Here is a 15,163-nt window from a genome sequence, read left to right on the forward strand (position 1 = left end):
GGTTTAGCGGGAGTTAAGGTGCTGACTCTTCTGAAAGCAGCACTCGGCTGCAGCACAAGGGCACGCCAGGCACAAAGCGTGCCGGGCTCAGCCATACTCGGCGCTTTCATCCCCACGGCCTTGGCGTGCGCAGGATGTTTCCGACACGGGATTAAATGTCCGCGGCTCAGGTCAGTTTAACCTGCAGCGCGGGGCGGGCGAGGGCCGGGCCGAGGAGGGGCGGTGGCGGACAGGACACACCCCCGGGGGCTGGTTCTTTCCCGCAAGGATTTTCCAGCTGTCTCCATGCGGTTCGCTACCAGTGACTTTCCTTCTCGGCGCGGCATCCCAGGCTGTCCACCCCGCGCCTGGCCCCCGGGCGAGAGCAACGTGCCTGGCGCTGCGGAACCGCAGAATCCGTTCGGTCAGAAAAGACCTCCGGGATCACCGAGTCCAGCCCGTGACCCAGCCCCACCGTGTCACCCAGACCGTGGCACTGAGTGCCACGCCCACTCTTTCCTTAAGCGCCTCCAGGGAGGTGACCGGGCCGCCTCCCTGGGCAGCCCGTGGCGATGTCCGATCCCCTTTCCCTGCAGGAATTCCGCCTGATCTCCAGCCCGGCGGGGCTCCGGCTGGGGCGGTCCCGCGCACGCGGCACCAGCGGCCCTCGGGCACCGCACGCGCCAGCCCCTCTGACGCCGCCACCCGCCTTCCGCGCCAGCCAATGGCAGGGGCGGGTGTTGCACCGCCCCGCGCCGCGGGGCCAATGGCAGCGGGCAGGGGGAGGGGCGCCACCGCCTATAGGCGGGGGCGGCGGCGGCGGTGAAGGTGACGGGGGCGCCGGCGGGAACATGGCGGCGGCAGCGGGGGCGATGCTGTGCGGGCGGCGGCCGGCAGCGGGGCTGCTGCGGGTGAGGCGATCGCGGGCCTGGCTTTACGTTCTCCCTCCCTACGCAGCCCCAGGCCCGCCGCCGGGCCCGGAAAGGCTCGGCCAAGGTCACACTGCCCTGCGGCGGGGCGGCTGCGCCCCCTCCCCTCACCCGTGCGGGAATCCCCGGGCCGGGAGGCGGCCGAGCGGAGGGAGCGAGCCCCGGGCCGGGAGGGGGTGAAAGGCGGCCTCTCCCGCCCCGCAGCGCCGGGCCCCGCACTGAGCCCGGCGGGACCTTTATCCGCGATCCTGAGCGCGGCTTTTTCCGCTGTCAGCGCCGCGGGTGCCGAGCCCTGCCCGGTACCGCTACAGCCATGGCGGTGTCCCGGCCGGGCCGGGCCTGCACTCGGCTTGGGTTCCTCTAATTAAGCAGTGTGCAGATATAAATTTCCACCTGCGGCTGTTGTTTCTCAGCTGGGCAGTGGGATGCTGCTGCCCCCAAAGCCGGTGTGGCTGGCGGCGCTGCTGGCGCTGTGGGGGCAGGTGCTGGCACCGGCACGGCGGTGGGAGCTGTGCTGGGAGAAAGGAGGGCAGGTGGATCGCATCCGAATTGCCATATGCCTAGCTGGAGGTGGCATTTTACCAGCTGTGGAAGTGGGTCCTTCCTTCCTTCCTTCCTTCCTTCCTTCCTTCCTTCCTTCCTTCCTTCCTTCCTTCCTTCCTTCCTTCTTTCGCGACAGAGCATGAATACTCCTAGCAGATGCCAGCTGCACTTGGTAAACAATTGTCTGGTTAGTCCAGTTTAAATTTCAGGCCTTGTGCAGTAAGAGTATTTATGGTCGTATAGGTATTTATTTTACTAGGCTTTGTTTTTTTGGCTCTAGCCCATGGAAGCACTGCTGTTAAAGCCTTCTAAGGGACATAATTCTTTTTCAGGGAGAAGTTTTAAATTAAACTTCCAGCTGGCTATTATAACTTGAGCTGGGGAGAAAACCAGACAAAATTCCCCGAACAAAACAAAAATCAAACAACTAATTCAGAACAGTAAAAAACCCCTTCTTTTTGTTAGTTGAAGGCTGGTAAATGAAGAGGAGAAACAGGCTGAATTTTTGTGTTGAGACACAACCAGAAGGCATTGTGCAATTTATAAAAATTTGGTGTTCTTGTGGTGTCCTTAAACAGTTGTTTTTAATTAGTATTTATTTAGCTGTAATTCAGCTAAATTTTCTTAAGGTGTCCTTAAGCAGTTGTTTTTAATTATTATTTATTTAGCTGTAATTCAGTAATTACAGATAGAAGGCCAGAAGTTTCCAGTGTGCTGAAATGTTGTCTCAGGAAATGGCTAAAGAAAGTGGTTTAAGCCACTAATGGAAAGATCATTCTGTTAATATGAAATAATGCCTACAGATATAATTTTGTATATTTGCACTGCTTAATTAGATGAAGCTACTGGCTGGTGAATTAAACTGCTCAGATAATCCCTTTTTCTTGGTTTTGTTTTATTATCCTATCTTGGTGTGGTGTTCTGAATATGATATCTTCATTTTTGTTTATAAAACACCAAGGGAGTGGGAGTTGTAGATGCAAACTGCCGCTGTTTAGAAGCAGTGGAGTTAGTGGTAGGAATGAATGAACAAAGTCCGGGGAAGCAGACAGAGGGACTAGTAAACTTTTTCAAGATAACAGCACTCACCCCTGGCTTAGATATATGCTGTAGGTGTACATAACAGACTTGGACAAAATGAATTTGGTGTTGTTTTTGAAGGAGTATTTGTTTATTTTTCAGAAAACATTTTATCACAGATGTTATGGTGAGACTGTACTAGACTACACTTCTTTGCAAAGGCATGTTATGATTTTTTTCATATTTTTCCAGTGTTTCTTAGATACTAATTTTTGAAATAATCACTTCTATGAACATGGGTACATTACAGAATGAAACAGTATGGCACTGGCTTTCTTGATGTGAGATTCTGAGGCCTTTCTTGTTTTCAGGCTCTGAAGTACACAAGCCGTGGCTATGCATCACAGCGTACTTTAAATGTAAGTGTAAAGCACTCTCTGACTAGTCAACTGCTAGTTTCGATCTGTTTGTTAATCACTGACATTTTTAAGAAAATCATCACAAAAAAACTGGGTTAAAGACAGTGTCACTTGTGCCCAAGCCACATTTTACTGCAAAATGTGAAATAAGTCAGATTGCAGTTTATTTTGGTTGGCTAAGTGTGGGACAAAATTAGAAGTGTGTCAGCTGACGTAAGCTTCGTGTAACTGTCAAGCCAGAGTGGGAAAATACAGCTGATATCAACTGATCCCTTTGAAATTATTTGTGTTTCCTGCAACTTGCTATTACAATGTGAAAGGTGAGGACAAGTTTGTTACTGTCACTGATGATGAAGGGATTACAGTAATAGACAGCCCTTCATAGTTTTAAACAAGTATTGTTTGTCTTTATTTTTTTCCTAGTGTTTTCTTTCTTTGCCTGTCTGTCTAAATGGAAAAACCCTCATGACCAGGCCCATAAAGCTTTGTGATTAACTTTCACTGAAACTACAACAGCTGGAAGCAGTCATTGCTGCTTCTTGACAGCTGTCAGGGACAGCCAGAAGTCTGGCATGTGCATCTTTTTGGTGCCAGGTTCTCATGCTGCTCTCACAGGGTTATCAGGTGCACACGTGGATGTAGCACTAAAGCTAAGAGGTAAAATAAGAGTAAATTGTCTTTACTACTAGCATAGGGCTGGATGTCATAAACTGCTGCTTGCACGTTCTGCTGGCACCTGGGCTTTTGAATTTATCCAGGGGTGGAGACTTCACAACCACTCTGGGTAACCTGTGCCAGAGTTCAGCCACACCCCCAGTGGAGAAATGTTTCCTGATGTTCAGTGGGAGCTCCTTTGTGTCAATTGGTGCCCACTGTGCACCACTGAAAAGAGTTTGGCTCTACCTTCTTTGCACCCTTCCTTGCAGTATTAATATACTCACCTCCATGGTGAGGTGCTGCTGTTGAAGTTCTCTGTGGCACTTCAGCCACTCCTCCTTTGGTGTCACCAGCAAACCTGCTGAAGGTGCACTGCACCATCATCCAGGTCACTAATGAGGATGTGACGCAGGGCTGGACCAGTACTGATCCCTGCTAACTGGCCTCCAACCAGACTTTGTACCTCTATCACCACCCCAGCCTGGCCATTCAGCCCTTTTCTATCCCCCTCACCATCTGCATGTCTAGCCCACAGTTCATTAGCTTCTGTATGAGGATTTTATGGGAGACAAAGGTGAAAGCCTCACTGTAGTCCAGGTGGGCCATGTCTGCTCTCCCCTCCTCTACCAGACCAGTCACTTCATTGTAGAAGCCTGGCAGTTTGTCTGAGCATGGCTTCCCCTTGGTGAATCCCTGCTGATGACTCCTGATGATTTTCTTGTTAGTGTAAATGTTTTTTTAGGATTAGTTGTTTCATCCCTTTCCAGGGGTTAAGATGGCTCTCACTGACCTGTAGTTCCCTTTCTTACCCTTCTTGAGGATTGGAGTAATGCTTGGCTTTCCTCCAGTCCTTGGGCACCACACACAATTGTTGTGACTATCTCAGCATTATTGAAAGCGACCTTAAAAAGTCACCTGCCAGCTCCCACAGAACTCATAGGGGCATCTGGTCAGGACCCATGGATTTATGTATGTCCAGTTTGCCCTGACTTGTTCCTCTTTCACTAAGGGTGCATCTTCCTTGCTCCATCCTTCCCCCAGTCTCTGGAGCCTGGGATTCCTGAAGGCTGCTCTTAGCACTGAAGACTGAGGCAAATCAGGCATTCAGTATTTCAGCCTTGTCCTTTGTCACCAAGGAGGCCCATATTTTCCTTGCTTCTTAGGTGCTCATGGAAGCCCTTCCTTTGCTTTTGACATTCCTTCTCAGATTTAATTCTTGGCTTTATGACCTCATCACTGCGTGCTCAGACTGTGTGCCAGATTCTCAGTCCCTGTTTCCATCTCTTGTATGATTCATTTTTGTGTGAGTTTTGGTATCTATCCATCCTGGCATTTTTACCCAACTTACTGCTCATTGGAATGGATTGCTCTGGAGCTTGGAGGGGTCCTCTTTGAACATCAGCCAGCTTTCTTTGTTCCCCCTTTGCTCCAGAATGTTCAGGATTCTTGCAAACATCCTCAATGCCAAGGCTGAGCTCCATGCACTCCACCTGTTCTGTCCCATAACGTGCAAGGCCTCTCCTCTGCCCCCTTGCCTTGTCTTCTTGACCTGTCCTTCCTGGAGAGCCCTTATCCCTCAAGGCAGCACTGCAGCCATGTGAGCCATCTCACACAGCTCCATGATCCCAAGGCTGTAGCGCTGCAGCTGCACACCAGTCTCCTTATGTTTACTCTCCATGCTGCACACATTAATACAGATTTTAGTGCTCTGAAACACTTGCAGGGTGAAAGAGAGGCTGTGACCTCAGTGAAATAATAACAAGTAGATACATTTTAAAAATACTGCTATATGTGTGCAATTGTGAGAGAGATTGTGACTTTTACTCTGTTCTTCTGCACTTAGGAGGTGGTGATAGCAAGTGCTGTAAGGACACCTATTGGATCTTTCCAAGGGTCTCTTTCCTCACTGCCAGCCAATAAACTTGGTTCCATTGCAATTAAGGGAGCAATTGCCAGAGCAGGTATGCATACACATTTTTTTTTCCTGTGACAAAGAAAACCTTAAGTAGCTTGGTGTCTTTTCAATGGCGTGGTAATGTAAAAAACCTGCAGTGTCCTGGATTTTTTTGCTCCTGTGGCATTTTTAAGTCTATCCACAAAAGCCATTTAAGTAAAGTTGACTGTCAGACTTTAATTCAATCTGAATTAAGGGCGGCTCCTAGGAGCAGAATGTAGCCTAGGGGTATGTGTGCTATTCCAAATGTGATTGAACATGGTATTTGGTTTGTTGGGATGGGTTTTCATGACATGTGTAAGCTGATGCAAAGGCTGCTTGCTGCTGAGACCAGTGGCCTTTCCTTTCCCTGCCTGGTTTTTATGTGGGTGCATGTACCTGAAGGACAGCCTTGTCAGCCTTTTGATGGATTCAGTCTAGCAAAAAAGTTTTTTTAGGGAAGAGGAGGGTTTATACTACAAGAACTTGGACACCAGGGCTGTTACAAGAGATGCAGCAGGAGAGCAGACCCCTCTGGTGGCAGCTGGCTGTGGCCTTGACTTGCCCTTGCTAAACAAACAAAATTGTCTTTAGACATAATTCTAGCACAAAAAAAGTTTTGGACATTTAACTATCCATGGAAATTGAGCTTCTCAGGTGATTCGTAAGACTTGGAAATGTTGACTTCATTGAAATAACTGCAGCTTGTCCTGCAGGGTGACCGAGGAATTATCTTCTGGGGGGATCACCAGTTCACCATGCTCCATGAATATGAGGGTAGAAATCTGGAATACACCCACTGAGGCCTGGGTTCTGTTAGCATATGGCTTGGATGTGGCAAGTTTTATTAGTCTTTGATAGAAAACTTCAATGGGAACTTTTGTCAAAAGGATCCTGAATCAAAACAATTTTGTTTTGTAGGAATCCCTGCAGAAGAAGTGAAAGAGGCTTATATGGGCAATGTCCTGCAGGCTGGACAAGGACAAGCTCCAGCCAGACAAGCAGTTTTGGGTGCAGGTAATCCTTCTCTTTGCACTGGGGTTGAAGGTTTTCTGTCTTTGTGTAGCTGGGATCTACTGGGCTGTGAGTTAAAGCAGAGTGGTGGGCAGCCCTTTGTCAGGACAGTCCATGGATGCTTTTTGCCCTGTGATGGGTGAAGGGTGCACATTGCACTCATGCAAGTGGGATGTTATTGCCTAAAGTGTTTGCAGTACTGGAGACCAGGCTGGTAATTCCACAGTACTTTACATTAGTGATGGCTGCTCTGAATCTTTCACAAAACGGAGTGTTTTCAGTGTATCATTATTCTCAATTCTTACTGGATGAAGAGTCAGTGAGTTTCTTTCAGCTCATGACTATGTACAACTCATCTTCCTGTGGAGTTTGGAGCTGACACTGGAAGGATTCACTGTATGTTAGCTATAACATGAAAGTTATTGGGGTGCAGAAGTTATTTTCTTCTCCCTTCTTCTGTAGGGGTGGGATTCCATACCTTAGCTTGTTTCTAGGTAAGACTGTAGGTCAGGGAGGAACTATGTACTTTCTTGGATCTGTTGTACATTTTTGAAGGAAAAGGAAGTACTTCCATGTTAGGCAAAGTGATAAATATGGCTCTTTTCATTCACAGAAATACACAGTGTCTTGAGTTGGAGGGGACCTTAAAGATCTCATTCCAGCCCCCCTACTGTGGGCAAGGACTCCTTCCATTAGGCCAGGGTGCTCAGAGCCCTGCCCAGCCTGGCCTGGGGTCTGTCTTGTTGCCAGTTGCTAAATTCTGCTACTTATTTATGCTTTTTCAGCCTTGGGTGCTGCTTAGAGGCAGAGATCAGGGTTTTGGGAACAGATGCACTTCTGGAGTCCCTTCCTTGATCTTCCATTTCCTGCCTTTCCCCTTATCACAAGTCAGTTGTTGGAAAGGGAGAAACAACAGGGGTTTCCAAGAACTATGAATAAGTGTAGATAAATTGCCTTGGCAGGCTAAACAGTGCAAGCTGGACATCCTGGGCTTAGATAAAAACCAGTGCCATATGAAATATTGCTGAAACACCAATAAAATACTGAAGTCTACCCTCCAAATAACAGCTGTACAAACTTCTCTGACTCAGGTCTGCCGATCGCCACTCCTACCACAACTGTCAATAAAGTCTGTGCTTCAGGAATGAAATCAATCATGATGGCAGCACAAAGCCTGATGTGTGGGAGTCAGGTATGTGGATTTTGTGCCGTTCTGTGGAAAAAACCACACTGTTCATGTTGTATATCCTGTCCTACCAATAGCTGTGCTCTTTGATTAGGGATTGTGTTTTGGCTTGGGATAATAAAGCTAATTAGCAAGGGCTTGTTTTGTTTTGTTTATGCAGCCCTAATTTTACAGTTGTTTTAGTATGTTTGAGTTCAAAACAGAAAAGAAAGTAAATACTATAGTTGGAAAATTCAGATGTGTTTTTAGAGCTGAAGAAACAAGGTGGATTGTTTGGGGTATTTATCTCATCTCTCTACCCCCACCCCACCTACCAGTCCAGCCCCCAGAATATAATTAAGGGAATTTTCAAGCTTTCAGTTTTGAAAAGGTGAAGAAATTTTTATATACTTAGTTTTTGGTGAGTTGACTTCCAGACAGTGTTAACATTTAAATGAATTTAATACACATATTCAAGCAATGTTGTTTCCAAGTACACTAAAGATCTTTCAGGCTTATTTATTGTTTTAGAAGAAGCAGAATTTATTGTTGGTGAATAAGCTTTTTCATTACAGAGTTTGATGAAGGAGAATTGCTCATCTCTGTCAACTTTCTTACAAGATTTTCTGTACAATGGGAAAAAAAATTCTGTCACTTGATGGGAGGATAGGAGAATACATCATTTTCAGTAAGCCATTAAATGCTGTGCGGCAAAGAATGTGGGAGAAGTGTGAATGTGAAGAAAGACATTTCAGTTTTGTTTTTAATTCCACACCCAAAGCATTTTGGCAGCATCTTTGGTTCTCTGAAGTGAAAATATAATCAGTTCAATTATATATATTTTTGGCTTTAAAAGTAAGTGGCTCATAAGCGAAGAATACTTTTCTGTGTGTGTTTAAAACAAAAGTGTTTAAATTTTGATGTGCCTTCTGTGGAAATCACAGTGTAACTGGAGTTAAGCAACTGCTTTATTGCTTTGGCCTTGCCCTGCAGAAAACAGCACTTTGTCAGGGGCCTGCTGAAGTTGATGGAAATCTTGTCACCAGACTTTGAACCAGGCCCAGCATGTCTTTGTAAACAGCTACATTTGGATGCAGTCATTTATATCCAATGACTTCATGAGAGTGGTTGTGCCTTTGGTTGGTTTGACAGATGTAGGCCATGAGCTCTGAATAGAAGTGGAATTTTCAGCTGAATTAATCATACAAACTGTGCTGCCAGTCTCAGCAAAATCAGAGACTCAGCCAGTTATTAGTCTCTAGAGCTATTAATTATGGAGGGGTTGGTATTGGTTTGTTTTTCCTGGCTGTGGGCTGTGAGGTATCTGTGGTATGACAGTGATGGTTCCCAGTGGCTTGAGTCAGTGTACACCATTATAGAAACAATTGTATTGGCTCTCTCTCCAGGTCTTTCACTTCATGGAATTTAAATGCCAGGGATTCTTGTTCCTCTAGTCTGCTGCTGCTTCCATATCCTCCACTGCCTTTCCAATATATCTGTATTTTCAATAGTTTTGTCTCCAGCCTTCTTTTTTTTTTTCTTTATTACTTCATGTCTTGTTTCTGCCAGGTTGGATTACCTATCTTCAGTTGTTCCTGTTTGCTTTTTAAATGCATAAAGGGTATTCTTTTTATCTCCTTCTCTAAGACTTCTGAGAAGGGTAAAGTGCCCATGCTTAAGCTTTTACTAATACTGTTCCTGCAAGAAGTCATGGAGAACACACTGCATGATTATTAATTTTATCTTGTTTTCTTTGGGCAGGACGTCATGGTTGCTGGTGGAATGGAGAGCATGTCCAATGTTCCTTACACGATGAGCAGAGGGGCAACACCTTATGGAGGACTAAAGCTGGAAGACCTGATAGTAAAAGATGGGCTGACAGATGCTTACAACCATATCCATATGGTAAATATTCCTGCACAGTGCTCGTGTATCAACCATAGATAGACCTGATGCAGATCTGAAAAGCTTGCTTACAGTTGTTATGAAACTGCTTCCTCTAGCAAGCCTGGAAATGAGGAAGCAAAAAAGTCTTCCATTTCCAGATTTCCTGCAGTGCCAGCCCAGAATAGCAGAGTAGTTTGTAATTACCTGTCTCAGCAGTCGGAATAGCCTAAAGCAAGGATTAAGAGAAAAATTAATTCTGCTACTGATGGGTTGCTGTTGCTCCATCTGAGGGAGGGAGCCATCAGGTTGCTTGGTGTCTGTGAGGATATCTGCTCTGAAGGATCCAGCAGCTCATGTTTTTCCCTCCCCCAGAGTACATATCTCATATCTCCTGTGGGAAGGTTTGAGTCAGCTGGTGTGCTTACTCATCAGCAGGGTAACTTAAATTGGACAAACAAGGGCAAACTTTGGATGGGTTTGGAAAACAACTGATGCAAAGGCAGTCAAGAACAATCACCAGGGAAGAAGAGTTTAAAAAGGGAATGGCTGCTTTCAGCTTATGAATATTTCTGACCTTTACCCAGTGGTAATTCACAGCTGTAGGGCATTATTGATTGATCAGTTGGTGTTCTTTCTGGGATACAGGAAAATGTGTCATGAAGAATATTTACTTTGATCCATAGATTTGGTACAGACCTCACTTGTGCATGATTTATTCTTTTTGTACTCTAGTGCTTAGGCTATGTGTGAATGTTGAAACTCATTCCCACATTTCAGCTAAAATGGATTTTGAATGTGAGGATTTTATAGGAATCTAAAGGGTGACTTTGATAGTTCCCTCATATGAGGAAAAATTCTAGCAGTTGGTTATAATACACCAAGATTTAATAGATTGGGACAGTATGTTGGAACCTTTTGTCTATCTTATAGCAGATGTAGGTTGTTTAGAAAGCCTTGACAGTCTGTGAGAACATACAAGAAAGTCCATAGGATGGCTTTGGGAATTACTCTTGTCTGTGTTTTGGCAATAGCCTAAGTTGCTGGTGCTTTGAGGTTTGAAGACTTCAATTTCATTCATTGCATAGAAGTGAACTTGCTTACTTGAATAACTGGAGGGACACAATACTAAAGGGTTTTGTGTTGATTCATTGAGTCTTCCAATGGAATGAGAGGTGGAACAAAACCTTTCAAGGGCAAATCCTTCCAGTTGACTAAATGATTTTTTAAAAAAAATTATCACTGGATATTTAGACAGTGATGGTAATGAATTGTGAGTATATAATTACAATCATGATTTGCCTATATAAAAATGATTTAGTTGTTTCGTTCTACTTATTTCATTATAGTTATTAGAAAAAAGGGATACATACTTTTATTTCTGCAGTTTTTAGAGTCTGAAGGCCCTGTGTGTTGTCCTGTTTTTGTAATCTTTGGAATAGACAGGGTAATAATAATGCAGTGAAAACACTAGGAAAATGATGTGAACATGTGGTACTGTGGGTGAAAAATGATCATCAGTCTCTGAAGATGTCAGCCCTAAGCACTTTAAACTTACTTTTGCATGCAGTTTAACTGAAAAAAAAAAAGCTTTATAAGGAAAGTTTGTTTATGGCTTTTGTTAATCTGGATCCAGAAGACATTTTTGCTAAATCTGACAATTATATTTCAAAACCAGAAGTTGCTATTTGTTCATGACTGTAAATCGGAAATGGACACCAAGTATTAGTCACATTCAGTTCTGGAAATCTGCTGGTTGGGGTTTTTTCAGTTGTAGATGAGCTTTGCATCTTCAGGAACACCAAACCTAACAGGCCTGTTTTCCTCCAAGGGCAACTGTGCTGAGAACACTGCCAAGAAGTTCACTATTTCCAGAGAGGAGCAAGACACTTATGCCATAGGCTCTTACACCAAGAGCAAAACAGCCTGGGACTCAGGAGTACTGAAAAATGAAATAGTTCCTGTAACTATTTCAAAAAAAGGTATTGTGGAAAGGTGTGATGAGATGAATTTTGTTTCTTATAGAAAGCTGTAATTTGTCTGTGTTGAGTGCAAATTAGATTGTTTAAACATGTGAATCTCAGGAACATTCATTCTGATCACCCAAGAATTTTCTGTTAGGCAGACTTTCTGGTCAACAGCAGTGACCTGTCATCTGGTTTTTGTTTTTCAGTTTTTTTTCAGTGTTGCATACCGTATCTTTTTCTTTTTTGGTCTAAGTGAAGGTTAGCTATTGAATTTAGTTATGGCTTAAGGACATCTATTTGTATCTATTTGTTTTAATTTACATTAAAGATAGGCTCTTTGTCCTTTTTGTTCAGCCACTGGGAAGTATAAATGGATTTTCTGCAAATGAATTTGATTAAGGAATAACTTTTATTTTTTTCAGTTCATGTAAGCACATTTCATAATGTGCATTTTTACATGCATTTGCACTTTTTTACTGAAATAAGTTATTTATATAAGGCAGTATTTAGTCAACTGTTCTACAGAATACTAAACCAAATCTGAATTTCAGGGAAGCCAGATACAGAAGTGAAAGAAGATGAAGAATACAAACGTGTTGATTTCAGTAAAGTTCCAAAGCTGAAAGCTGTTTTCCAAAAAGAAAATGGTAAATATTGTTAACAGAGCTGCTTAATTTTCTGACAAGTGCAGGGATGCTTTGTCACGGTGGAGAGTACTGTTCACAAGAGCCTGAATGCTCAACAACAGCCCTTTTATTTTTAAATGTCTGCTGAGGTAAAGAAATGTGCTGCACAACAGCATGAACTGGCTTGGATTAAAAGATGGTCCAAGAGCCTTAAACCAGTGAACACCTCTGTTTGGGACATTCACCTTAACAAGAGTGACAGGTGGGTTTCAGTTTCAGTGGGCTTTGGTCTCTGCCAGGTGTAAACTCCCGTTGCTGTGCAGCTGGAGTGGCTTTACAGAGTTGCCATTGCTTCCTGAATCTGTAATTGATAAACTTTCCTGGCTAAAACTGCCTCATTCACAACCCTTCCTGAGCTGGAATTCTGTGACAATGCCAGCAGTGCAGCTGCCATGGAAGGTGTGATCTAAGCTAGCATGGGATAAGGATACAAGTACCTGTGGCTGCAGTTGTTTCATCAAACAGGTATCGAAAATCAACTCATTTTTAGTTAACTCAGTGCAACAGGTTTCACCAAATGATTGAGACTTCATGGTCAGTGAACTCAGGGAGAAACAATCCTTCACAGGATATACGTGAGCTGTTTTGCATAACACTTTCACCTCTGCCTAAGGAATGTTTTTCCTTCTCTAGGAACAGTTACAGCTGCTAATGCCAGCACTCTGAATGATGGAGCAGCTGCTTTGGTGCTGATGACTACAGATGCAGCCAACAGACTGAAAGTCAAACCTTTGGCACGGATAGTAGGTATGATCTGCCTTACCTCTAGGAAAGTCCTGGAAAATACTCCCATAGTGTGCTCTCAGGCTGGGAGTCCTGTTTGGCTGGTTACTGGCAGTCCTGTTATGGCTGCATCTTCCCAGCACAATCCTTGAAGCTTCAAGTGTTACACCAGCAGACTTTTGACCATAAACAGAATACTCTATATATAATAATAAAAATCTGAAAATATTATTGTGTGACTTACTTAGAGCACTACATTTTAGATGCAGCTATTTCATAGACCGTGGTATTCAGAATTTCTCTATCTTGGCAGTGTTTGCTGCTTGCAAAGAAAGAAAATAATGTATGGTAAAAACACAAGGTCTTCAAAGACTTTTTCTGATTTTTTTCATTTTTCAGCTTTTGCAGATGCTGCTGTTGATCCTATTGACTTTCCAATTGCACCTGCATATGCTGTTCCTAAGGTAAGAATAAAACTGAGTGGGTTTTGGAAAAAAAAGCTTCCCTAGCATTCCACTGTTGGTTCATCCTGTCTCAGTGGGTCTTGTTGAATTAGGATTGAAATTTTAATGATAATTACAGAGAACAGATGTTTTGCAGAGGACCAAGGCTAGACTGCAGATCTTCAGAGTTAACAAATTTCTCACACCTATTTTGAAGGGAGTATTGTTCTGTATTGCTTTTAGCAACTTTTGACATGTTTACACCTTTGAAGTTTTGCAGCTTGTATGGCTAAAAGGCAAAATAAGTATGATTGTACATGGGTAGACTTGTTCTAAAAGGAACTGAAGGGAAGTGTATGGTGTGAGGCAGTATTGTGTCATTTTAAATGGATTTACTGTAGCAGCAGTCTTAGTGTTGTGTGATGGAAATGCATCCTTGAATGGGCTGCTCTCCATTCTTTCTTTGGTGAAAACTCAAGTTTCTGGTTCAGTCCCTCAGTTTTGCTTTTTCCCATCTGACAAAAAGGTTCCTAAATGTGAATTTGTGAATCAGACTATGGGGAGCCTGAGTCACTGACTTCAAAATAGACCTATTATTTCTTTAATTAGTTTCCTAATTTTTTCATAGTAGTAATTATTTTGTATTATTTCTAGATTCTAAGTGAGACAGGCCTGAAAAAAGAAGAAATTGCAATGTGGGAAATTAACGAAGCATTCAGTGTTGTGGTGCTGGCCAATATTAAAATGCTGGACATTGATCCACAAAAAGTAAATATTCATGGAGGAGCTGTCTCTCTTGGACATCCAATAGGGTAAGCAAAGTAAGCTCTGGGTTTGCTCTGCACAGAGGCATTGTCTTCTAGGTAATGAGTTTTAAGCAAGTAAGAGTATGTTTGAATTTAATCCTTGATTTGGTTGTGGGAGATCTGTTCCCTTCTTTGAAAGAGCTTTGCTGCATGTAGAGGTACTCTGTAATATACAGGCTGGCATGGAGGTGATTTCTTTTTCCCAAAGAAACTTTATCTATACATACACAAACAAAAATGCCATGTTGAAGAACCTTTGTGTTTATTCCTCTCTAGCTCCAGTACTTAATCTGTACTGCAGAGAACTGCAGACAAAAGGATTGTTTCAGTTTTTTTGTTGGTGCTATGTTCTGCCAATGTCCCTTTGTGTAGGTCAAATTAAGAATTTCCTTTAAACTAAGCTATGTTCTTTTGTTTTTCTGATATCCAGAATGTCTGGGGCAAGAATTGTCGTTCACATGGCGCATGCTTTGAAACCAGGACAATACGGTCTTGCAGGAATCTGCAATGGAGGAGGAGGTGCTTCTGCAATACTGATACAGAAGCTGTAGCCCAAGCAGCATGAGAAACACAGCCTTAAAAGCTCTCTGATCAAAATTGAGTGGTAGCTGTTACATCTTATTTATCAATCAGTGGATGAATTCTGTAACTGCTATTCTAAAATTTCCTAAGGCATCAATGATTACTGATCCAGACAACTGGCCCTTTATTGCTTTATCAGTTCAACTTTTTATACAGTACAAGTAAGCAATGTCAAATTTTAATTTTGGCTTGACATCTGACAATAAAGAATGTTAACTATGGCTCCCTCTGTCACTGACTTATTTCTTAAAGGCCCTTGAAAAGGAATTCTCTTGGTAACCCCAGAGAGCTGCTACTGGAAATGGCTGTTTTCTCCTTAAAGTCATTTGCAGTATGACAGGAGCTTGGTAGTGAAGATACTGATTTCTTATGAAAGTGAACGGATAATTCACATCTTCATTAGAACCAGAGTG

At 43.4% G+C, this 15,163-nt stretch overlaps 1 protein-coding gene across 1 annotated transcript; it reads left to right on the plus strand.

Moving 5' to 3' along the window:
• The first annotated feature begins 811 nt into the window (after positions 1–811).
• Positions 812–14,971, plus strand: ACAT1 (acetyl-CoA acetyltransferase 1). The gene is made up of 12 exons (XM_058825423.1): positions 812–890; positions 2,843–2,890; positions 5,391–5,508; positions 6,402–6,497; positions 7,586–7,686; positions 9,421–9,564; positions 11,375–11,525; positions 12,062–12,157; positions 12,830–12,943; positions 13,319–13,383; positions 14,017–14,174; positions 14,599–14,971. Exons 1-12 carry the CDS (start codon positions 831–833, stop codon positions 14,717–14,719), a joined length of 1,272 nt encoding a protein of 423 aa, XP_058681406.1. The 5' UTR covers positions 812–830; the 3' UTR covers positions 14,720–14,971.
• The last annotated feature ends 192 nt before the right edge of the window (positions 14,972–15,163 follow it).

Source organism: Ammospiza caudacuta, chromosome 2, assembly GCF_027887145.1.
Source record: "Ammospiza caudacuta isolate bAmmCau1 chromosome 2, bAmmCau1.pri, whole genome shotgun sequence".
Lineage (NCBI taxonomy): Eukaryota > Metazoa > Chordata > Aves > Passeriformes > Passerellidae > Ammospiza > Ammospiza caudacuta.